General features: G+C 42.0%; 1 protein-coding gene across 1 annotated transcript; it reads right to left on the bottom strand.

Annotated features, from left to right (window-relative positions):
- Window positions 1-893: 893 nt before the first annotated feature.
- On the bottom strand, window positions 894-25,384 carry gna14a (guanine nucleotide binding protein (G protein), alpha 14a). The gene is made up of 7 exons (XM_060931351.1): window positions 24,963-25,384; window positions 9,392-9,576; window positions 9,109-9,263; window positions 7,321-7,449; window positions 7,010-7,139; window positions 6,679-6,832; window positions 894-1,900 (listed from the first exon to the last, which is right to left on the bottom strand). The coding sequence occupies exons 1-7, from the start codon at window positions 25,081-25,083 to the stop codon at window positions 1,710-1,712; spliced, it is 1,065 nt and encodes a 354-aa protein (XP_060787334.1). The 5' UTR covers window positions 25,084-25,384; the 3' UTR covers window positions 894-1,709.
- Window positions 25,385-26,070: the final 686 nt, after the last annotated feature.

The following is a 26,070-nucleotide window of genomic DNA, read 5'->3' as shown; positions in this document are numbered from 1 at the left end:
AAACATTAACATTAGCCAATGTGAGAGAGGCCTTCAGTTGCTTAGAAGTTACCCTGGGGTCCTTTGTGACCTTGCTGACTATTACACGCCTTGCTCTTGGAGTTGATCTTTGTTGGTCGACCACTCCTGGGGACGGTAACAATGGTCTTGAATCTCCTCCATTTGTACACAATCTGTCTGACTGTGGATTGGTGGAGTCCAAACTCTTTAGAGATGGTTTTGTAACCTTTTCCAGCCTGATGAACATCAACAACGCTTTTTCTGAGGTCCTCAGAAATCTCCTTTGTTCGTGCCATGATACACTTGCACAAACGTGTTGTGAAGATCAGACTTTGATAGATCCCTGTTCTTTAAATAAAACAGGGTGCCCACTCACACCTGATTGTCATCCCATGGATTGAAAACACCTGACTCTAATTTCACCTTCAAATTAACTGCTAATCCTAGAGGTTCACATACTTTTGCCACCCACAGATATGTAATATTGGATCATTTTCCTCAATAAATAAATGACCAAGTATCATATTTTTGTCTAATTTGTTTAATTGGGTTCTCTTTATCTCCTTTTAGGACTTGTGTGAAAATCTGATGATGTTTTAGGTCATATTTATGCAGAAATATAGAAAATTCTAAAGGGTTCGCAAACTTTCAAGCACCACTGTATTTATCCTTTTCACCGTTTCACATCATTCTCCATTAGCCAATTGTTGACTTGCTGGTCATAAGTTTATCATCTTCAATAAAACACTTCTAAAACAATCCAACCAGCACCTTTTAAAAAATATTTTATTAGTTTACAGCAGAGTTTGAGAGTACAAAGTATTTCCTGTTTATTTAGTCTAAACATAACATTTGGTTTAAATACAGCAAAGATAAATATATGGAAGAAATATCACAAAATACATTAACTACACATTTTATACACCAGGAAGCCATTACTACTTTTTGTCAAAGATGTCGTCAAAGGTACTAAAGATTGGTTTTACTTTCTCAGACATTCTCAAGCGTTCTTAACAGCAACTGATGCTGGATCATGAGAGGAGGAAAACAGTATAAGGTTTATCTTTCCAAAACTTACAAGTTATATTTGAAAGAAATGTACATTTGTTGTTTTAAACTAAAATAAATAGCATACAGTTGACCTTTCGCAATTCGACTTGAGGCAAGTGCGACTAAGTTAAGGCACGTTGAAGACATTTTCTCCCTACAGTTGTTTGTGTGTTTTGCATATTGCTACAAACGTAAACTTTTTGTACTTCTGTAATTTTGCTCATTCGTAAGTATTTATATACATGTACAGTCAAGGACAAACAATTTTTAATATCTTTAAACATTCAGAAAATCAGCCCTTATTTTAGATATTCAGAAAATCTTAAGCATCATGCCCTTTCCCAAAATCACCACTACATTCAGCAGCTCAATTATCAGTAGCTACATCTGAATTACTTTCATCTATTTAGTGTGTTTACAGCCTCAGAAGAAGATCCAAAAACAGACCAACCGCTTCTTCAGACTCCGAATAAGGCCACGGTGAAGTGTGAACCTGAATCTCCAATCCCAGTTCTGTCCCCGATTCCTTCCCCTAAACACTTCTGGAAGATCGTTTCGCCATCCAGAATAGAGACCGAGAGAAAATGTGCCAAGAGAAAAGTTCTGTCAAAGAGGAAGAGGTTAAGACTTAGTTCTGACTTTGAGACTCAAAATCTGGTTTAGACTAGGTTGAAATCTTTCAGATTGCTTCTCAGGATGGTGTCCTTCACTGCGGCGAAGATCAGGCGGATGTTCTCGGTGTCGGTGGCACACGTGAAGTGGGAGTACACGGTCTTGTCTTTGTCAGGGTTCTGCTCCTGGTACATCTTCAGAATAAACTCCTGCGCTGCTTTAGCGTCACCTTGGGGGCCTTGAGACACGAGATAAAACAATGGTACAGTAAGTGATGGAAACTCTACTTCTGCAAGAAACTACAGAAGGAAAGCATAGTGCACAAATGAAGTGTCAGTAAATAGGCTACACAAGTAGCAAGTAACCCAATAAGAGGATACAGTGCCTTGCAAAAGTATTCATCCCCTTTAGTGTTTGTCCTGTTTTATCACATTACAAGCTGGTATTAAAATGGATTTTTTGGGGGGGTTGGCACCATTTGATTTACACAGCATGCCTACCACTTTAAAGGAACAGTCCACCGTACTTCCATAATGAAATATGATGTTCTTTGAATTGAGACGAGCTGATCCGTACCTCTCCGAGCTTTGTGCGACCTCCCAGTCAGTCAGATGCGCTGTTACTCCTGTTAGCAATGTAGCTAGGCTCAGTATGGCCAATGGTATTTTTTGGGGCTGTAGTTAGATGCGACCAAACTCTTCCACGTTTTTCCTGTTTACATAGGTTTATATGACCAGTGATATGAAACAAGTTCAGTTACACAAATTGAAACGTAGCAATTTTCTATGCTATGGAAAGTCCGCACTATAATGATAGGCGTACTAACACCTGCGCGCTTCGACAGCGCATTGATACCTTCACTCGGAGTTGTACCATTTTTTTTTTTTTTTTTTTTAAGACAGGGCGGATGGACCAGGGCATTCGCCCGCCTGGCCGTGCCCGACGAGGAGCGCTCTCGGCCGGCTTAGGGGGCAGACGGCAGCCCCTCCTGGAAGTGTGGTTTTACCATGGGCCTCATGCGGAAAAATGACAAAGTCCCAATTTTACCATGGGGCTCGAGTTGTACCATTTTTTTTTTTTTTAGACAGGGCGGACTGACCAGGGCATTCGCCCGCCTGGCCGTGCCCGAAGAGGAGTGAAGGTATCAATGCGCTGTCGAAGCGCGCAGAAGGTGTTAGTACGCCTGTCATTATAGTGCGGACTTTCCATAGCATAGAAAATCGCCACGTTTCAATTTGTGTAACTGAACTTTGTTTCATGTCACTGGTCATATAAACCTATGTAAACAGGAAAAACGTGGAAGAGTTTGGTCGCATCTAACTACAGCCCCAAAAAATACCATTGGCCATGCTGAGCCTAGCTACATTGCTAACAGGAGTGACAGCGCGTCTGACTGACTGGGAGGTCGCGCAAAGCTCGGAGAGGTACGGATCAGCTCGTCTCAATTCAGATAAGAGCATATTTCATTATGGAAGTACGGTGGACTGTTCCTTTAAAGGTGCACTTTTTTTTTATTGTCAGACAATAAGATGAGAAAAAAAAGAGATCTGGAGTGTGCATAGGTATTCACCTCCTTCAAAGTCAATACTTTGTAGAACCACCTTTTGCTGCAATTACAGCTGCAAGTCTCTTGAGGTATGTCTCTATTAGCTTAGCACATCTAGCCACTAGGATTTTTGCCCATTCCTCAAGGCAAAACTGCTCCAACTCCTTCAAGTTAGATGGGTTGCGTTTGGTGTACAGCAATCTTCAAGTTATGCCACAGATTCTCAATTAGATTGTGCTTCGATGAGGCCATTCCAAGACATTTAAATGTTTCCCATTAAGCCACTCCAGTGTAGCTTTAGCAGTATGTTTAGGGTCCTTGTCCTGCTGGACCGTGAACCTTCATCCCGGTCTGAAACCTCTGTCCGACTCAAACAGGTTTTCCTCCAGAATTGCCCCGTATTTAGTGCCATCCATCTTTGCTTCAGTCCTGACCAGTTTTCCTGTCCCTGTGGATGAAAAACATCCCCACAGCATGATGCTGCCACCACCGTGCTTCATTGTAGGAATGGTGTTCTCAGGGTGTCGGGTTTGCGTTGTGTCATGGCGTTTCCCATGACAGCCAAAAAGTTCAATTTTTGTCTCATTTGACCACAGAATCTTCCATGTGTTTGGGGGGGGGTCTGCCACATGCTGTCGGGCAAACTCCAAACGTGTTTTCTTCAGCGATGGCTTTTTTCTGGCCACTCCTTCCATAAAGCCTCCTGCTCTGTGGGGTGTACAGCTTAAAGTGGTCCTATGGACAGATACTCCCATCTCCGCAGCTCCTTCAATGTTATCTTTGGTGTCTTTGTTGCATCTCTGATTAATGCCCTCCTTGCCTGGTCTGAGAGTTTTGGTGGGCAGCCTTCTCTTGTCAGGTTTGTAGTGGTGCCATATTCTTTCCATTTTGCTATAATGGATTTAATGGTGCTCCATGGGATATTCAAAGTTTGGGATATTTGTTTTATAACCCAACCCTGATCTATACGTCTCCTCCAGTTTTGTCTCTGACCTGTTTGGAGGCTCCTTGGTTTTCATGTTGCTTGCTTAGTCGTGTTGCAGAGTCAGGGTCCTTCCAGAACAGGTTGATTTTATACAGACATGTGACAGATCATGTGACACTTTGATTGCACACAGGTGGATCTTAATCAACTAATTATGTGACTTATGAAGTGAATTGGCTGGACCAGCTCTTATTTAGGGGTTTCATATGAAAGGGGGTGAATACATATGCACAATCTAGATTTCTGTTTTTTCATCTTATTGTTTGTGTCACAATAAAAAAAAAAAAAGTGCACCTTTAAAGTGTTAGGCATGTTGTGTAAATCAAATGGTACGAACCCTCCAAAAATCTGTTTTAATACCAGCTTGCAATGTGACAAAACAGGACAAACATCAAGGGGGATGAATACTTTTGCAAGACACTGTAAATGGCAAGTAGCAAATAGTATATTTAATATATGTTACACAGGACTATAAGTTGTCTCATAGATGTTTAATTTATGTTGACTGCATTAGTATTTAGTAAAAAGGAGCAAACTGAAGATAAATATTAAAAAGAAAATGCTGTAGACCACTGCAGACCGCTATTCTGGTCTCATTGTAGTAGGGGAAACCCCTTCTGGAAAAAGTTACGCAGTAGTGAAAGGGTTAAAGAAAGTAAGATTACGTAATAGACCAGGGGTTTTCAAAGTGTGGGAGAGTCAGCCCCCCCCTCAGAGAGCAAATAAACAGCGCCCCCCCCCTTACAATTTTTGTTGTTGCTATACTTAATGTTCCATTCGTACTTAAAAAAATGGTTGTACACATTTTTATTTTTTTCTCTTACACATTTTAAACATCTGTGCTTTTTAAAACCTCTTTTTTTTTACACATTTTAAACATCTGTGCTTTTTTAAAACCTTTTTTTTACACATTTTAAACATCTGTGCTTTTTAAAACCTCTTTTTTTACACATTTTAAACATCTGTGCTTTTTAAAACCTCTTTTACACATTTTAAACATCTGCGCTTTTTTAAAACCTTTTTTACACATTTTAAACATCTGTGCTTTTTTAAAACCTTTTTTTTTACACATTTTAAACATCTGTGCTTTTTGAAACCTCTTTTTACACATTTTAAACATCTGCGCTTTTTAAAACCTCTTTTTTTACCCATTTTAAACATCTGTGCTTTTTTAAAACCTTTTTTTTACACATTTTAAACATCTGTGCTTTTTTAAAACCTCTTTTACACATTTTAAACATCTGTGCTTTTTAAAAAAAAAAATATTGTTTTACACATTTTAAACATCTCATAGCATCGTTAGCACCTCTTGGCAGACAACACACTGTGGCAGTGGAGCATCTTCAGTTCCAGTCCATGAAAATCCAAACTTTAAATAATCGTGGTCATACTTCCTTCTTTTTTTTGTTTGGCCCAGACTCTGTCTCCTCACTCACTGTAGCTTTAGGTACTAAAAATCGATCCATTTTGTCTCTGGCAAAGGCTAGCTGAAGTTCGCTAAATGTCCGCAAGAATAACTTATTCTTGTTTATTTTTCCTCACATTGCGTGCCCCCCCCCCCCCCCCCCCCCCCCCCGAAGAACTCTGGCGCCCCCTAGGGGAGGCACGCCCCACACTTTGAAAAGCCCTGGTATAGACCATTATCAGCTGGCATATGATTATAGATGGATGTCTCTTACTATTCAGGGACATCTGTTCTGGTTTACAAGATGATAAATATTGAAGTACATGATGTCCACTATTTTCTGTAAACAGTTAATACTGCTAGAGTACAACAGCTACCATATAAACGCTAACCGGTGCATTACAATTAAGTTATTCCATGAAATCGAGTCGTACATGAGCTGATGGCTGACAACGTGCGTAGCGCCGAGTCGGCTATAAGCCATGTACGACGAGATTGAGTGGAATAACTGTTTTATTCTATCCACGTTCTCTGGATTTTAAGAAACTCAGCATTTTTATTTTTTTGCAAATTCAATAAATAACTTTATACAAAACGTCTGACAATCATTTCTGCTTAGAATGCAAGCAAACCGGTGAAATGACGGTAGCAATTTGTGAAACGCGATGATAATTCTTGAAATTTTTTTTTTTTTAAAGATGCGTTCTTGCCATCAACTACTTTTATTCCATATTTGTTGTTTTTTTTTGTGTGTGTGTGTATTTTTCGGGCTTTGTTTTTGAGTAGTTTTTATTTCATCCACGGTTGGTTCAGCAACACGCTCCGCCATTTTGTTTTTCTCTACTCACGGTATACGAGTGGATAGTCTAGTAGTAGAGTAGCCAATCGGAGCACGCGATTGCTCATATCCAGTGAATGTGGATAGAATAATTAGGGTTAGTCATTGCTTTACTGTCTTGTAGTTGCATCCCTCAAGTTGTTAATCTCAGAACGTCCATTTACTATTTGCGCAATTATGCATTGAGGCCTTTATGATCAGTAGTTCTCATCCACAATTAATCTGTTTTGAGCCCGCATTACCTGTGAACTCTGGAAAGTAAGTGGCTAGGTGGGAATAGACGATCTTCTCGTTCAGAATGTCTGTTTTATTGAGGAAAAGGATGACTGAAGACTGCTGGAACCATGGGTACGTGATGATGGTCTTAAACAGAGCTTTACTCTCCTCCATACGGTTCTAAAAAAAAAAAAGTGAAAGAACAAATATCAGCCCTGGTGTTCAGCCCATTATTCAACTCATCTGAGTTTAAATTCCAGGCTACTTAGCAACACATGACAGCTGAGCTGCCAATAGAAAAATGGGTTGTTTGGATCTCTAGTTATGGTGAAGAAATGAAGCTGTGGAGGAACTGACCTCGTTGTCACACTCAACAAGGACTTGGTCGTATTCGCTCAAAGCCACTAGGAAGATAATGGAGGTCACGTTCTCGAAGCAATGGATCCACTTCCTGCGCTCGGACCTCTGCCCTCCCACGTCCACCATCCTAGTGTGGTCATGGATAACAAGGTCACATCAGTCAAATGTAGATTTTACTAACTTGGAATAGTCACTTGATACTTTTGTATAGCTGTAATGCTATAATCCTGTCTATAATTCATGAAAGGTTCATATCATTTGATGGATCAGTCCAAATATGGCCCCAAAAAAACCCCAGCCGCTCACACCTGAAGATGACGTTATCCAGGTCGAACGGGTACTCGATGATACCAGTGGTGGGCACTCGTACCCTCAGGATGTCTTGCTCGGTGGGCACATATCCCGGAGTAGCAATGCGATCCAGATCACTCAGGTAACTATAGCACAAGAGGCAAAAAGTAAGATATTTTGAATTGGGCATTGAGTGCAATGATGAAGCATGAAAGACTGGCATGCTTTTTGGATTTTTGCTCGATTTTCTTCTAGTTAAGTTGTCTTCTGCAGTCCTTTTCTGAGCCAGTTACTAATTTGTTTCCAGTGAGACACATGAAGCCAGCCAGTTTCTAGAGCAAGGGTCTAGTCCATCTAAGGCTCTCAATCACATATCTGCCACCTGGCTAGCATTGCACCTGACCCCCACCCTGAATTTTGCAGGTGGTGAGTCCACAAGATGGCTGTATTTTGGCCTGAGGCCACTGGGTTATGTAGGCATCCCGGATGCTTGCCTGAAGACTCCACACCAGGTCTGTTACCAGAGGTAGTTCCTCAGGAATCAGGGGGCAGCCATGGCCTGAAGGTTAGAGAAGCAGCTTTGGGCCCAGAGGGCCACTGGTTTGATTCTTGAGATCGGCAAGAAAAATGCGAGGGGAGTTGAGTGAATGAACAGCACTTTCCCCTCCCTTTGCATCATGGCTGAAGTGCCCTTGAGCAAGGCACCTAACCCCCAACTGCTTCCCGGGAGCTGTAACATAGCTGCCCACTGCTTCAGATGGGTTAAATGCAGAGGAGGAATTTCACTGTACTTGTGTGGAGCTTGCACGTTCTCCCCGTGTCTGCGTGGGTTTCCTCCAGGTTTCCCCCACAGTCTAAAGACCATGCAGTTAGGCTAACTGAATACTCTGTCCTTTGATCAAGCTTTGAGAAGGATGGGCTCTGCTAAGTTTAAAATGCTCTAGACACACCAATGATGGACCATTTAAATGTCATCAGTGGTGTCCGTACGGCCCTTGCTGGCTATGGGATGAAGGAGAATCTGTGCAAGGTACGCTTTACTGAAACTTTTGTGAGGATCCTTGGGATTGCTCTTTGTCGGAGTTCTCCCCTCGGATCTGTTTTCCAAGATTGGCCTACTGGGAGCATTAAGCTCCTCATGAAATAACCTTGCAGTTCACCAAAGTACACAATCCTCTTCATGTCAAGGTCTCGCTTCACAAAGGGGACACATGAAGCTCTTTTTGGACCATACTCTAAATATATGGTTCATGAAATTATGATCACTTTTTGTTGCATTTACATATATGATTTACTCTGACAGGAGTTGCACTTGTCTTGATTTGCCACTACTGGACATTCACAATAACCAAAGGTGTGTAGCTATAGGACAAGCAACACAGGTAATTGCTTGGAGCCCTGAGTTTTCAAGTGGTACCCTGAAGGCTGATGCTAAGTCATTGAAAATGTCAAATATCAAAGTGCAGAATCCCCCAAACCTCCGATGGGTAACGTACACCACTAAGCCAGAAATGCCAACCACCAGGACTCCATAAGCATGCAAATTTACTTTGAATTGTTGCACAGTTCAGAAATGAAGAAATCGTACCTGTCTGGAAGCCAGAAAAGAAAAGGAATCATAAAAGTGAATGCAGAACTGTGGTAAGTAGTGGAGATGGTTATGGATGGCAACTAAGGCTAAGCCACAAAGTAATGTGATGCGCACCCAGCGTCATTTTGGCAAGCAAGCAGCTAGCTAGGAGTTATAATTGAGGCAAGAGGGGAAGGGGGAAAAAAAAAAAGGAAGTATAAAATATATGGCTGACTATTTGGCAGAATCAGTCAGCTGGTATTCCCGGCGTCGGTCGTAACATTCAGTGATGCCTGGGTCCTTCCACAGGCAGCGGATGGCTTCCACATAGCTTTCCTCCAACTCCATCATCTTATCAACATCCACTTCGAGCAGCAAATCAGCACTGGCCTGCAGTCACACACAACCAGGAGAACAATCAAAGGGCATGGACAGAAACGGAGCAGCCTACTGGGGGAGATTTTTTTAAAAAAGCAAAAAAATATATTATCAACACAACAGTTGGGTGGGTGTGTAACCTGGTTATCAGGACTGCCCAGCGATATTGACAGCGTCTCCATAGCTCTGATCATGGACTGCATAGCTGTGATGATATTCTGGAACACTAGCTTCGTGAAAGTTTTCTTGTCTTCCTCAGAGTAGCCGGCACCGTGAATGATGCGCATCTGTTTAATAAAGGTACTCTTCCCGCTCTCACCTGTGCCTGAGGGGGAGACAGAATGAGGGGCACACGTGAGACTGATCCTTTGCTTTATTGAGTTTTTTTTTTTGAACTGCTGCTGTGATCATAAAGACTGTCTTGTCACAATCTGCTCATATTAAACATCCTTTCAGCATATTTTTTGTCTTCTACACCAATACCATGAGCTGGCCTAGTGGTTAGCGTGTCCACCTCATGACTGGGTGATCGGGAGATTGCGAGTTCTACTTGCCGTCGGGTCATAACATCATAAAAATGGTACCTACTGCCATCTGGCAAGGCATGCTACAATACAGATGTGAGTGGAGGAGTCAAACTCTTGCGGTTACCAGAGGACTATTCCCTCACAGTAACCCTAGCTATATAATGGGCGAGAGGCCAAGGGCTAATGAATCGGAGATCGGCGCCGCACCCGTGTGCCTTAAGGAAATTGGGTACTGCTGGGACAGGAGACTACCTGGGAAGACCAGATCCTGGCGCGGAAGGGACTTTTGACTTCTACACCAATGTACTGTATAATAAGGGGTGTTCACAAGGCAACTTTTACTCCGGTGTAGCACCGGGGCTGCCCTGGTAGAGCGTTCACACGGTACAAAGTTATACCGGTGTAGCCCCTGAAAGCTGCTTAAACCGGTGCAAATCTAACCCTGCTCGAGAGGTGGTTTAAGAAATTTACTCCGGAGTAAATGCTAGTTTGCGGGGCAGCACCGATTATAAAATGGGACGTTTGAACGCTACAGGGGTAGACTCGCTACGCGTGAGGAGAGTTGATTACATACGGGCATTGCATAATTTGCATCCTGGTATTTTGCGCTTCCAAAATGGCGAATATCAACAACAACAGAACTGCGTGTCTTCCAGTGTTGCCAGATTGGGCGGTTTTAAGTGCATTTTGGCGGATTTGAACATTATTTTGGGCTGGAAAATGTCAGCAGTATCTGGCAACACTGGTGTCTTCATCCACGTTGTTTTCCCGGCGCTTGGTGATGCCATGACAACCGGGAAAAGGAAGTATATTTTCACGCATGCGCATATTTCATTTCCGCATTATTACTATCGTATAGCACGGTCGCAAAAACTGCCATGTGAACGCAAGTGGGGCTGCACCGGTGCTAACATGCTTCTCTCTAGTAAGCAGGTTTTGCTCCACAAAATGTACACCGGTGTAAGATATATCGCAACAAAATACATCGGTGCAGCATCGATGCAAATATGTGCCGTGTCCAGCATGCCATTATCCAGGGTGTCCCCCAGAACAGGATGGGGTACCCTTTTGAATCTGGTTCCTCTGAAAATTTCTTCACGTCACCTCAGGAAGATTTTCCATGCCACTGTCTCCTCTGGCTTGTTCATTAGGTAACTAAATCTACATCTGGAGTTCTGTGAAGCTACTTTGTGACAGTCTGCTGTTTAAAATTATTATGCATATAAAACTGCAGTTTAGTTTGGCAACTGTAAACGTACAAGAGACGTGAACTTGGCTGCTTGTGGATGTCTTGTGCTGAAAACGATTGTGTAAACTGGAGTGACCTTGCAGTGCCTCAAGTTGATTCAGTTTATAGAGCAAAAAAAAACTTTCTCATGTGAATTGTTCTGATGGTTATTTTTATCCATTTCCTCACAGTATCTATGATATTAATAGTCTAAGGTAACGGAGTTGAATAACGCATGAATGGCGAGAAGAGGAAACGGATAGAAGAGACGAGACGTGCATTGTGAATGTCCAGACGGGCCTTCTCTTCAAATAAGACATCAGTCTTTCCACTGGCTATAAACGTTGAGTGTTTTTAAATGCAAACATCAAACCACGACTATGCTACGGCAGCCATAAAACGTCCGTTGTGAAGTGGGAGCAGCTCAGGAAGCTTCTACAGTTTTGGCGGTGGCGTCATTGTGCTGGTCCATTTGCATGAGACTGGAAGTTGACGACTTCTTTCTCGGCTCTAACCCGATAAGCAGCGATCTATTTCTGAATGAAAAGAAGTTTGTTAAATTTGGTCACTTCTACAGGTGTGGACGAATGTGCATGATTTCAAACAGTCTTGTGTTTTGAATGTTGGTGGTTCATACGATTTGTTGTTTTGGGTTTTTTTACCCCGTAATATTTACAGAGTGTGGGGCATCAGAGACTTGAGTAGGACAGACGTGATCAGATATTTTAATGAAGGTTCTGGAATGTGAGAAGAAATACTAGAAAAAGTACAGCTGAACAAGTAATTTAAAAAGGATGATATTGTAAACTATGCTAAACTACTAATGATACGAGTAATGAATATTATAGCAATGCATTTATTGATTTGTTAAAGGGGAACAGAGGGCAATATATAGAGTAAATATAACAATAAAACACACATTGATGAACCTTATTCAAGACTTACAAAAGTTCTTTGTTCTAAGGTTGGAAAGTTATAGTGTTTTGAAAGTAGCTCGAGCAAACTATTTCCGCAGTTTGAACAGCCCGCCGTGATATTAATTTTATCCAATCAGAATGCACGTTCATTTTCTCTGCGTAACACTCATGACGTATGTATGTGCCCAGTTGTGTTGGCTCATTGAGGTTGGGAATAGCACGTGTGAAATACCTGTTTCTGCCTCTTGCGACGATTTCGCAAGTCCACGGGTGGCGCCTATCTCATTGCAGCAAATAAATTCTGCTGGACTCGTGAGCAACTCCACGTTACATTTTCCGCACGACCACCACGCCGTGTCACCTGCACGCAGACGCTCTGCCCCACGCTCGCCATGCCCATGGTCAGCATCAGTCTCATCCTTGCCGTCATCCGAGCTTTCTTTTCTTCTTTCTTCGTCACCGGAGTCGAGAGTACCTCTCCTAGGTTCAAACTGGTACCCTTCTAAGCCATAGCCTGCTTGCAGTGTGTCTTGCGGGATCTCTTCGTACGATTCGACAGAGCTGTCGCTTTCACTTGATGCGCCCGACGCCATGATTACACGCTTCTCTCCTAGTGCAGTGGGTAGGGCTGACGTCACGGTCTTTTAAAAATGGCGACTCTTGTGCCGTTTAGCGTACCGACTATTATATTTACAATTACCAAGATATTTCGTGGGCGGCACGGTGGTGTAGTGGTTAGCGCTGTCGCCTCACAGCAAGAAGGTCCTGGGTTCGAGCCCCGGGGCCGGCGAGGGCCTTTCTGTGTGGAGTTTGCATGTTCTCCCCGTGTCCGCGTGGGTTTCCTCCGGGTGCTCCGGTTTCCCCCACAGTCCAAAGACATGCAGGTTAGGTTAACTGGTGACTCTAAATTGACCGTAGGTGTGAATGGTTGTCTGTGTCTATGTGTCAGCCCTGTGATGACCTGGCGACTTGTCCAGGGTGTACCCCGCCTTTCGCCCGTAGTCAGCTGGGATAGGCTCCAGCTTGCCTGCAACCCTGTAGAACAGGATAAAGCGGCTAGAGATAATGAGATGAGATGAGATGAAGATATTTCGTTGTTTTCTAGTATATAAATTTGATAGAATACTTAAGAATACGCTACTTTGTCACATCAGCAACTGTATATATTATATTTGGTACCCCTTTAAATTTGTGTAATGGTTAACTATTTCAGTGACCTAAATACACTGATGACAAGCAGGGCTATGGCATTTCTAGCCACTAAACTGTTCAACGACCACATGTTTATTTACATATTAACCCCCAGCGACATCCTCTTTCTTTCACACATGCATAATTGATGAATCAATTTGAAATGACAAAGTTAAACATGTCCATAAGGTGAGTTCCCTACACGCAGCTTCACCACAGACTTTTGAATTGTTATATTTGCTTAACATCCTAATCTTAAAACACGTGGAATTGAACACTAGAGTGATTTCATGATTCATTCAGAATCTAAACTGTGAAGAAACGAGTGATGTTCTCTACGCACTAGCCACTACCGGCCGATGCTATTTGTTAAGCAAATTGGTTGTAGGTAGGGGTGTGTGTACACGTGCATACACGCATTTGGCCTTTATCGGAAGTAACTTTACAAAGAGGCACAGCCACGCAAGGTTTAAAGAAAGTGCATAAAATGAATCGCAGTAACATTTTCAAACTAAATAAATTAACCATACATGCTTAGGCTAGTTTTTTTTTAAACTCCCCCTGGATTAATTTCTCCAAGAGACAATTTCAACTTGTTAAACTCCCATCCAACAATACAAATTGGTGCCATTTGAAATTGAAATTTCTTCAGATGGCCTTCTTGCACTCGTGTCCTTTGCATGAATTAGCATTGTGCGAATTTCCAAGTGACGTCGGGACGTTTAGGGCAAATGAAAATGACCAGATTTGAATGAGCCTGACTTTTGGACTTTTCAGGTCCAAGTGTCCTCACAGTGTGAGTGACATAATTCATTAACCAATTTAATCCAGTACAACATCCTGAACCCAGAGGTTGTAGATTTGAGGTCTCGGTAAGTGATTCCACAACTTTGAGGTCGCATATTTCAGATAAATAACTTTTTTTCTTTTTTTCCTTGTCTGTCCCAGTACAGTAGAACTCCACTTTCCTTGAAAAATAATTATTAAAGTACTGTACATTAATAATTTTAGTGTTGCATTAATACAGCCCTGTTAGCTGAACATATTCACCACTATGAAATATTTGGAATATTCCACAAGTCACGTGTTCAGCAAGAAGTTGTATCATCTGAAGATCATGGGAAGAAGAAAAGTAATTTCACTCATTAACGATGATAATCATCTCATCTCATTATCTCTAGACGCTTTATCCTGTTCTACAGGGTCGCAGGCAAGCTGGAGCCTATCCCAGCTGACTACGGGCGAAAGGCGGGGTACACCCTGGACAAGTCGCCAGGTCATCACAGGGCTGACACATAGACAACCATTCACACTCACATTCACACCTACGGTCAATTTAGAGTCACCAGTTAACCTAACCTGCATGTCTTTGGACTGTGGGGGAAACCGGAGCACCCGGAGGAAACCCACGCGGACACGGGGAGAACATGCAAACTCCGCACAGAAAGGCCCTCGCCGGACACGGGGCTCGAACCCGGACCTTCTTGCTGTGAGGCGACAGCGCTAACCACTACACCACCGTGCCGCCCTTAACAATGATACTGTGATGCTGATTTATGAGTTCACGTTGAAAGTACAACCCTGTTCGCTAAATTATAGATTGACAGTAAATGTTAATCGAAATATACACACTCACTCCCCGGCCACTTTAACAGGAACTTGTTCTTGGCTGCAGGAGTGGAACCCAATGTGGTCTTCTCCTGTTGCATGCTGAGATGCTTTTCTGCTCACCACGGTTGTAAAGCGTTGCTATGAGTTGCTATATCCTTCCTGGCCAAAAAGCTCGAAGCAATCTGGCCATTTTCCTCTGACCTCTCTTATCGACAAGGCGTTTGTTTCCAGCCACAGAACTAGCGCTAAGTCAGTGGTTTTTTTTGTTTGTTTGTTTGTTTGTTTGTTTGTTTGTTTGTTTTTTGCACCATTCTGTGTAAACTCTAGAGACTGTTGTGTGTGTGTGAGAACCCCAGGAGATCAGCCGTTTCTGAAATACTCAAACCAGTCCATCTGGCACCACAGTGAAAGTCACACTTTGACGTCACAAATTTTTCCCGTTCTGATGTTTGAAGTGAACATTAACTGAAGCTCTTGATTTGTATCTGCATGATTTCACGCATTGTGATCAAGCTGTCAAGGGATTGGCTGGTTAGAGAACTGCATCAAACAGCAGGTGGATACATGGGTGTTTCTAATAAAGTGGCCAGTGAGTGTAGTTGACTCTTTGTATTTGATAATAATTCTCTGCTAAAACTGTTCGCGTTACTTTCAGCCTTGTTAGTGCAACGTTAGTAAAGACGTTGTTGTTGAATGAATGCATGTTTTTTTTTAATTTACTGTTGAAAAATGATTCGAGTTACAATGGATAAATTGTACTGCAATCATGGGATCACCCAGCTCTTTTCCAGTTTCACTAGCATGCATTTCCTGTTTAAACAAAAAAAAAAAATTGACTGGTCGGTGTCTCATTTTGATGCTCTCACTCTACCTAGTTAGCATTTTATAAATCACGAGTTTATTTAATGCAGCTAACAAACTGGGATTGAGTCCAGTACTGTCTCCTGAATAGATCATAATTTCTTACCAACAGCATGTAAACTATATTCGTGTTTACGGCTTGATCATTTCCGTGTCTTTCAGATTTGACAAAATTGGTCTTTCTGCCATTACACGTTTTATGAAAAGATGATTTCAAATGTTTCGATTTTAAAAAAAAAAGTGGAAAAACTGCACAAATTTGTGGGTTGGATGAAACCGCTGAAGCAGAATGTGCAATCAGATATGTGAAGATGAATAAATTTGACTGCAAAATGTTTTGCCTTCATGAACTTGGAGTAAAGCCATGTACTGTACAACCCCGATTCCAAAAAAGTTGGGACAAAGTACAAATTGTAAATAAAAACGGAATGCAATGATGTGGAAGTTTCAAAATTCCATATTTTATTCAGAATAGAACATAGATGACATATCAAATGTTTAAACTGAGAAAATGTATCATTTAAAGAGAAAAATTAGGTGATTTTAAATTTCATGACAACACCACATCTCAAAAAAGTTGGGACAAGGCCATGTTTCCCACTGTGAGACATCCCCTTTTCTCTTTACAACAGTCTGTAAACGTCTGGGGACTGAGGAGACAAGTTGCTCAAGTTTAGGGATAGGAATGTTAACCCATTCTTGTCTAATGTAGGATTCTAGTTGCTCAACTGTCTTAGGTCTTTTTTGTCGTATCTTCCGTTTTATGATGCGCCAAATGTTTTCTATGGGTGAAAGATCTGGACTGCAGGCTGGCCAGTTCAGTACCCGGACCCTTCTTCTACGCAGCCATGATGCTGTAACTGATGCAGTATGTGGTTTGGCATTGTCATGTTGGAAAATGCAAGGTCTTCCCTGAAAGAGACGTCGTCTGGATGGGAGCATATGTTGCTCTAGAACCTGGATATACCTTTCAGCATTGATGGTGTCTTTCCAGATGTGTAAGCTGCCCATGCCACACGCACTAATGCAACCCCATACCATCAGAGATGCAGGCTTCTGAACTGAGCGCTGATAACAACTTGGGTCGTCCTTCTCCTCTTTAGTCCGAATGACACGGCGTCCCTGATTTCCATAAAGAACTTCAAATTTTGATTCGTCTGACCACAGAACAGTTTTCCACTTTGCCACAGTCCATTTTAAATGAGCCTTGGCCCAGAGAAGACGTCTGCGCTTCTGGATCATGTTTAGATACGGCTTCTTCTTTGAACTATAGAGTTTCAGCTGGCAACGGCGGATGGCACGGTGAATTGTGTTCACAGATAATGTTCTCTGGAAATATTCCTGAGCCCATTTTGTGATTTCCAATACAGAAGCATGCCTGTATGTGATGCAGTGCCGTCTAAGGGCCCGAAGATCACAGGCACCCAGTATGGTTTTCCGGCCTTGACCCTTACACACAGAGATTCTTCCAGATTCTCTGAATCTTTTGATGATATTATGCACTGTAGATGATATGTTCAAACTCTTTGCAATTTTACACTGTCGAACTCCTTTCTGATATTGCTCCACTGTTTGTCGGCGCGGAATTAGGGGGATTGGTGATCCTCTTCCCATCTTTACTTCCGAGAGCCGCTGCCACTCCAAGATGCTCTTTTTATACCCAGTCATGTTAATGACCTATTGCCAACTGACCTAATGAGTTGCGATTTGGTCCTCCAGCTGTTCCTTTTTTGTACCTTTAACTTTTCCAGCCTCTTATTGCCCCTGTCCCAACTTTTTTGAGATGTGTTGCTGTCATGAAATTTCAAATGAGCCAATATTTGGCATGAAATTTCAACATGTCTCACTTTCGACATTTGATATGTTGTCTGTGTTCTATTGTGAATACAATATCAGTTTTTGAGATTTGTAAATTATTGCATTCCGTTTTTATTTACAATTTGTACTTTGTCCCAACTTTTTTGGAATCGGGGTTGTATTTAACTCGGGTGGAAATTTGATTGAAACTTCTTTATACCAGCATACTGCTGAAATGTCTCATTTGATCGGTCGGAAAATGTGCCTTTCATTTTCTATAATGTGCTGGTTTGAAGAAATTATTGCTTTTAAAGTAACGGTGAACTCGCGGGGACTTGTATTCGAGACAATCTATGTAATAAACAGACTTTTAAAAAGTGTTCTTATTTCAGAAAGAAAGTTGTGTAATCATTGATGTGTGATGTAAGCTGTAGGTTTTCCACCACAGGACAGTCTTCAGGGTAGAGGAATTTGCACTTGCCAATTTCTTGGTAACATCGCAAGCGGTGGGTGGTGGTGGTGGTGGTTGTTGTTGTTGTTTGTCTTAACTTCAAAAGAGAATAGTGAGGCAGTAGCTCTTTATAGTGAAGTGATAACAGGAACTAACTTGTTTCGTGGATGTTCCACAGCATTAATATTAACTCTACATGGATAAAGCATTCAATGTAACTATAAATGGATAAAAAGTATGATGTCATTCATTAACACTGAAAGTTGTAATCATTTGCCAATTGCTATGGTCAAAGAAGAGAAAAAAAAAAGTCAAAGTCCTCTTTAGGACTGTGGGACGATTCTATAGCCAGTGGCGAGCTGGTCCTCTGGTAACCGCAAGAGTTTGTCTCTGTACTCACATCCGTGCCTCACCAGATGGCAGTTGGTTCCATTTTTATAATTGATTTTGGTATGACCCAACCACGAGTAGAACTCGCACTCGCCCAGTCGAGATGGGGACACGCTGACCACTCGGCTCGCGGTCATCGCTGTGGTACCACAGCCTTAAAGCCAAGTTTTAATCTTTTGCATTTAAGTGAATAGTTAGGGGTTGAAGGACTTGCTGTTGGTTTCTCAGAAATCTTGGGTCTCATAAACTTCTGATCAGTAGCTGAGAATCGTCACAGCTTTCTGACCTACAACTGATAATGTAATGTGAAGTCTTGAGATTACAGATATGTATATCTTTCTCATGTTAAGTTTTGGCTCCCTTACCATCTTTGTAGCTTCTTTTGTTGGTAAAATTACTGTTTTCAATAATTTCTTATGCAAGTCCACCAAATAATTCCACAGCATTGGTTTGTAAAGTGGTGGAAATAACCACCATTTTAAAAAAAATAATAAAGTACAGTGTGTGTGTGTAATTTTTTTTTTTAATTCTTTAGTTCTTATAGTTGTTTGCCTGCTCATGTTATTTGAATTGAGTTTAATCTAAACCACAACCAAAAAAAAAATACATACTGTACACATCTAAATACAGTAACGTTCATGAAAATTGGTCCATGGAGTTTATTTTACAGTTAATGGGATCCCTGATCGAGAAAATGACATTTCACTGAAATAAGCCCTGATGTTTTTGACACTGGTGCGAAGATGAAACGTTCTATTACATGATTTAAAATCCTTTTATCCATGGTGCATCATGTATGTAATTTACACGTTCAGGTCCCTCGTTGGACTCCTACCTGTAACTCTTGACTGTTTTCACGCTGAAGCTTTGAGTCTTTTGGGAAGAGCTGGTGTGGTCAGTTGGTGAGATAATGAATCCTTCGAGACATTAAACAGACTTCCACATTGTGAGCATCACATACCGTCTTACACACGCTCAACTGCACTGCTGATTCGATCATTTTCAGATAGAAGTGTTTCCCTTCATCTTCACTACTACATACGAGTCCAGAAGGATATGAAATGAGCGAAAGCTATTATTTATTTGACAGTGTAATCTCTTGGCCTGTGCTTTTTGTAATAAAAGCAGTGGTAATGTTTCACTGAAGTGCTGGAGAGAGGAAAAAAATGTAGCTGTAGGTGTGCTGTATGCTTTTAAGGAAATTTGGCTTTGAGATCATCGAGTAGAGGACGTCGTGTTTTGCATGCTTTTGCATAGCTCCCGCAGTCATGGTGGCCATGCTGCTATAAACTAGAGTTCCCCAAACCATGTTACAGTAACTAAAGCCACAACGCTCACACACTATAGGAACAGGTACCTGCGATTTAACCATTGTAGGAGACTGATCATTAAACTGAGCTCCAATCAACATGAAAGGTCAATGTCGAGACAGGAAAGTCTCTAAACTATGCACATGTCCAATGGTATTTTGCACTTTTACTCTAATTGTAAGCAAACTGAAGCGTAGGCAGAAATATACCAATCCGCCCAAATACAGACCTCAGGGATCTTTGGGTAGATCATGGTATCTGCTCAAACCTTTATACTAAAGTTTCTTGGAGTAGCCACTGATCTGATCTGTTTATTAAATACAATATAGTGTGATGTCATGATGTAAAAATGGACACGCTTTGAAATAGTATTACAACTGTACACTTGTTTAGTTTGCTCAACTCTCAAATTCAATTAAAATGGATCTTTATTGGGTCAAGTTCACGTATTTCATAATCTGGTCCAGTGAGGTATATGATACGACAAATATGAATACACAGGATATTATATTACATGTTTTGAAACATGTTGACATTGCTCATCTGATGTTTCACATAAATTTAATTATGATCTTTGTATGTTGGGAAACTCTGGTGTTGGCTGATACGCAGAGCTCGGAAAGTCTATTGGTGTCTTACTTGAAGTACAAAGTATGAGATCGGTGCAGTCGTGTACATCATAAGACTTTGTTATTATGATGTAGCTTGGTTTACAGCTTAGACAAATGGAAATCAGTGTTACACCAAGAATTCTTTGTAATTATTGGAGATCGTTCATATGAACAATGTAACGTTTCCTTGAGTTTGAGTTCGCATCCAATTTCAGGGTGGGGCATGTTAAAATTTGGACTTATCAACCATGTTTTTCCATGCGATTGCACTCTTCATGGGGTAAATATGACCTGTAGGCAGGGCCGTTGACAGCTTTGGCTGGGCCCGGGACAAAATAATCTGAGTGCCCCCCCCCCCCCCCCCCCCCCCAATAATCTGAGTGCCCCCACACACACACACACATACGCGCGCACACACATCGCCACACAGCAACCACCCACACCCAACCCCTCTTTTCACAGTCTCCATTCACTCCAACCCTTAAATAACAGGTATTCCAAGCCCATTATAACAGTCAACCATTTTATTTCAACATTTCAACATATTTACAGTTTGAACATTTCCTTAGTCTGCAACTATTCAGGTGCGAAATGCAATGCGCCGGACTTTTGCTGTGGCAAAGTCGTCAATAAGGTCATTGAAGTCCAGCTTCTTTGCAAGTTCGCGCTCTATAGAGAGCATAGCCAGCCCATTGAGCCTCTCCTGTGACATGTTTGAGCGCAGGTAGTTGATAAACCAAAATGATTGTTTACGGGATGGAACTGGGCCTCAATGAGAATGGAGTTATGGCTTTCCCAAAATCTGAACATAGAAGCATCACCACTAGTGATGTGTACAGTGAGTTTTTCAGTGTATTTTTTTTGTCTTGTTTTTCATAAACGTCCTTTCCGTACTCGATTTAGAATGTTACAAAAAAAATTGACACCCTCCCAACCACGTAACATTAGCCTATCTGACCTGGGGGCTGACACGTTTATTACAGATAAACCAAAAGGATTACAACGTTCCCTGGATATAGAACTGGACCGAGAAGATTTCAAAATCTTAACGTGTAAGCAACAACAATAAAACAGAGGTTGTTTTATTCATTTAGGGCTTATTAGGCTACTTTCATTAATTGCGCTTTTCATACAGGCCTATCATTTTTCACTTGAGCAAGGGAATTGTTTGAAGAGTATCCAGTCTAAGCGAAAGTTTAATGTTTTGCAACAGACTAACCTCAAAACACCCCATTTATAGCCCATTCGTTACATTAAACTCTATCTAGCTGGCAATTTCACATGCCGTCGTATCTACACGGGATGATTTCCAACAAAATAAGGTTTAATTAACAAGAGGCAGCGTTCCACGGGCTTTCAGCTAACCGGAGTCCAGCTCAGCGCAGCTCAGCAAGCGTGCCTAAAACATTTGGATATGATTGCGGGCCAATGTGCTATTCTTTGCTTCATTGAGATGTATGCAACACAGTGTTATTAAACCGATACGTTTATGAAATAATTCAATGCCCTGTGCATTTCAGTGTTCACTCAGTGTACCCTGCTATCCCCTACTTTATAATTATGAATGGTGCGGCGCGTGTGCTGGGGTTACATTACGGGGCTGGAAAAAAGTTATCTGTGTCTTACCTGGCTCAGCTGCCTGCCCCACTGCCTTCACCACCTGCTGCATCATCTGAATCTTTTCTAAAATATCTATGCAGTGAGCCCCTGAGGCTCTTGGCTTCATCTCTTTTTCTCTTTTCTTTTCTTTGCTCCTGACTTGTGCATGTTGGCAAACGGGCTCGCACGCTTATTGTCGAAGCGTTATGATGGAATAGTGCCGTGTTATTTGGTGCCTTAATCAAAGACCAAACCATTTCTGCATTAGGGGTGGTAGGTGGGTTCTTGAATCTATTTTCGAAGACAATAAAGGCAAAAGAACCAGAAATCATTCATTGAATGCAAATATAGCACATTTTTCTCCCCCAAATCAGCACATTTTGAAATGAAACAGAATGATTAATGGCATCTTCATGAGGGACCAGTTCTGGGCCCCCCCTCATGCCTGGGCCCGGGACAAAATACCCGGTTGTCCCCCCCTGTCGACGGCCCTGCCTGTAGGTACCTTTTTGTTCGTTTATACCTTTGGTAGACATGATGGACACCTTCATTGGAGAAATGAGATGTTGTTCATCTCCAGTATTTGCATAAGTAAGTAAGAAATTTACAGTAGTTGGCTGGTAACAAACTGGTCTTTTACTTATTGCTAGTATGGTATCTTCAAGGTGACCTCTTTTCCAGCTTTACGAGTAATGTATATCTTTACCTGGGAAGTTGTGTGTATGGAAGCCTGTTTCAATTACCATAATAATGAGAACGCTTCTCATAGACTAATGACTTAGGATGCCATTATTATGAGAACTTCTCTCATAATACTGTAATGACTTTGCAGCTCATAAATGAAATAATGACTTGCTAGCTCAGTGAAATATTAGAAGGTTTCTCATACGGAGGTAGCCATGGCCTAACAGTTAGTGAAGCAGCTTTGGGACCAAAAGGTTGCCGGTTTGATTCCCTGGACCAGTAGGAATGGCTGAAGCACCCTTGAGGAAGGCACCTAACCCCCAACTGCTCCCCAGGCTGCTCTGGATATGTTGTACTGTATGTCAGCTAAATGCCATTAATGTAATGTCATAAGTATGATTTAGTATCATAATGAGATAGTAAGTCATACGTTTGAGAAAATGCTCCCATTATTATTATGTCATAATTATGACATAGTGTAATGGAAACAGGCTTCCAGATGCACGTGGTGTGCCTTTTTAATTAGCTTTTCTTTTCTTTTTTCCAAAACATACATCAGTGTTTTTAAGGTCCCTATACAGTACTGTAGGCATGTGTAAAGAAATGCTGTCGACCAAAAATGGCTAAAGAATAATGAAAAAACATTTAAAAAATACTATAAACAGCAGTAAGCCATAATAAATGAAACAAAGTCAGTGTTTGGTGTGAGACGACTCTTTGCTTTAAAAAAAAAAAAAAAGCAGTCTCGGGTACAATGAGTGCAGCTTTATAAGGAAATGAGTTATAGGTTTTACTGAGCGTCTTACAGAACCAACCAGAGTTCTTTTCTTCTGGACACTTTGACGGTCACACTTGCTTCTTAAACCCAGTAGCCTTCATTATGTTTTTTTTTATATCTGAAAAGTGCTCTGTTATGATGTAATATGCTGCTCAGATACATCCCCCCCCCCCCCCCCCCCCCCAGTAACATTTAATTTTGTGCTGGAAAATGACCGAACGCTTGGAACTCTGAAATGTTTTAACGTAGAAGTCATAAAATAGAAATCTGTAACAAAGTTTGTCTGGAAAAACAGAGTGCCTAAGACTTTTGCCCAGGACTGTACACTCGCAGTAGGAGTGCATCTTTCCCAGACACTCTCACACTGAAGGGGATCTTAAGAACGCTAAGAGACAACAGTGGACATGACATCTTCCCAGCACTGGAGGAAATGATGAGAATATTATATGCCATGATTCCAGCGTCCACTGCAACAGTGGAGAGGTCTTTCTCCAAGCTAAAGCTTGTGAAAAATGTACTCAGAAGCCTATGCAAAGAAGAGAGGCTCTCTGATCTCCTTCTCCTCTCGATTGAAAAAGACGTACCCATAAATCACAATGAGGTCATTAATATCGACAGGGACATGGCCCCCAGAAGGTTACTGCTTTCAGGCCCCTGGAATGTTAGGCTTCTACCTTGAGAGGAAGGACTGATTTTTATCATTTTGTCCATTAGGCTATTTACTTATTTGTTCAAAGTTCAGGTTTCACTGTTCAGTGTTAAATCTTTAACAATAAAAAAGCCTAATAATGCACCAGTGTTTTATTGCTTTGCATGTCTTCCAAGCCTATGATAATGTGAGCGACAATTTTGCTGATACAAAAGAAATGGCAATTGCATATCACTTTCACCAACACAGGACACATAGCTAAGGACTTGCCTTCCTATTAGTACATTAATTTTAATTCTCATCTCATCTCATTATCTCTAGCCGCTTTATCCTGTTCTACAGGGTCGCAGGCAAGCTGGAGCCTATATTTCGCCCAGCTGACTACGGGCGAAAGGCGGGGTACACCCTGGACAAGTCGCCAGGTCATCACAGGGCTGACACATAGACACAGACAACCATTCACACTCACATTCACACCTACGGTCAATTTAGAGTCACCAGTTAACCTAACCTGCATGTCTTTGGACTGTGGGGGAAACCGGAGCACCCGGAGGAAACCCACGCGGACACGGGGAGAACATGCAAACTCCACACAGAAAGGCCCTCGCCGGCCACGGGGCTCGAACCCGGACCTTCTTGCTGTGAGGCGACAGCGCTAACCACTACACCACCGTGCCGCCCAATTTTAATTCTACATTTCTATATTTTGAAAAGAACCCGGGGGAAAAAAAATCATGCACTTGCTGTCCTTTTTCTGACTTTGAGCCCCTGCCCCTCTATAATCCTGTGCACATCCCTGTCATCTCCCATAATCCCATTTCAGTTTTACCTTTCAGCATCAATCTAACATGACTTGGTTTAAAATTTGGTCTCCCAGTGAAGCTGGTTTGGCATTGACTAGGAGACCAAATCTGGCCACTGGGAGACCATTTGGTCTCCCAGTAACTATGTTTAAAAAATGCTCTGCTTGGGGTGGAGCCTACATTGTGCACGTTCGAACCCCTTTCTCTGACCATCTCAAAAACATGGTCAGATGTGATGGTACAGATTTCTTTATGAATAAGTAATGATGCTGTGATTCTGAAGGAGATCTGATTGATGGCTTACCAAGCAGCAGGAGCTTCAGCTCTCTCCTGGAGTCGCTTTTATCGCGCCGGAGCTGTTTATCGATCTCCTGATTGATCCTCCTGCGCTCCTTCTCCTCCGCGGACAAACAGCACCCTGCCATCACTTCTCTCTCTCTCTCTCTAAAAGCACGTTTTTCCTTCTGTCTTTCACTGAAACCCACTCAACTTCCCCTCACTCAGCTGCCTTAGTGCTCTTTAAGTCATGCGCGCACTTCAGAGTCCAGCTGCGCCTTTTGGATTATTATAGCTCTTATAATAATAATAATAATAATAATAATAATCTCTCTATCGTCTAAATATCATAAAGTTTCGTCATTCGCGTCAGTTTTTCGTTGTTGTTTTTTCCTTCTAGCATCCTATACTTAGTCCTCAGCTTGTCTCCGTGTCCCTGTGTCCAAAAGAGAGGAGTTCAAGGAGGAAAAGTAGTGGACCTGTCAGCGCATGCGCAACAAAACTGAAAGGGAGCGAAATGACAGCATGAGCTGATTTGCATATGTATGAGATCATCTGCACTTATTTGCATATTGGAATAGGTCAAGTATCGGTTTTCTGAAGAGGAAAGTTGACTTTTTTTTTTTTTAAATATTTAAAGAATTTTCATGAACTTGGTGGTCGCCTCACAGCAAGAAGGTTCTGGGTTCGAGCCCAGTGGCTGACGGGGGCCATTCTACGGTATGTGGAGTCTGTATGGGTTTCCTCCGGGTGCTCCGGTTTCCCCTACAGTGCAACATGCAGGTTAGGCTAAATGGAGGCTCTAAATTGAATGTGAATGGTTGGTTGTGTCGCCTCACAGCAAGAAGGTCCTGGGTTCGAGCCCCGTGGCCGGCGAGGACCTTTCTGTGTGGAGTTTGCATGTTCTCCCCATGTCCGCATGGGTTTCCTCCGGGTACTCCGGTTTCCCCCACAGTCCAAAGACATGCAGGTTAGGTTAACTGGTGACTCTAAATTGACCGTAGGTGTGAATGTGAGTGTGAATGGTTGTCTGTGTCTATGTGTCAGCCCTGTGATGACCTGGCGACTTGTCCAGGGTGTACCCCGCCTTTCGCCCGTAGTCAGCTGCGACCCTGTAGAACAGGATAAAGCGGATA

This window comes from Neoarius graeffei, chromosome 10 (assembly GCF_027579695.1).
Source record: "Neoarius graeffei isolate fNeoGra1 chromosome 10, fNeoGra1.pri, whole genome shotgun sequence".
NCBI classification, from domain to species: Eukaryota; Metazoa; Chordata; class Actinopteri; order Siluriformes; family Ariidae; genus Neoarius; species Neoarius graeffei.
Note: the sequence above shows the minus strand (reverse complement) of the source record. Positions and strands in the feature narration are given on the sequence as shown.

What these genes read in the sequence shown, in the direction of transcription:
- gna14a (XM_060931351.1), bottom strand. Translation starts at nt 25,083, where the DNA reads ATGGCAGGGTGCTGTTTGTCCGCGGAGGAGAAGGAGCGCAGGAGGATC. An exon ending in CTGGATAACGTCATCTTCAG is followed by an intron (nt 7,140 to 7,320) that starts GTGTGAGCGGCT and finishes TGACCACACTAG; the next exon opens with GATGGTGGACGTGGGAGGGC. An exon ending in TTGTTGAGTGTGACAACGAG is followed by an intron (nt 6,833 to 7,009) that starts GTCAGTTCCTCC and finishes TTTTTTTTTTAG; the next exon opens with AACCGTATGGAGGAGAGTAA.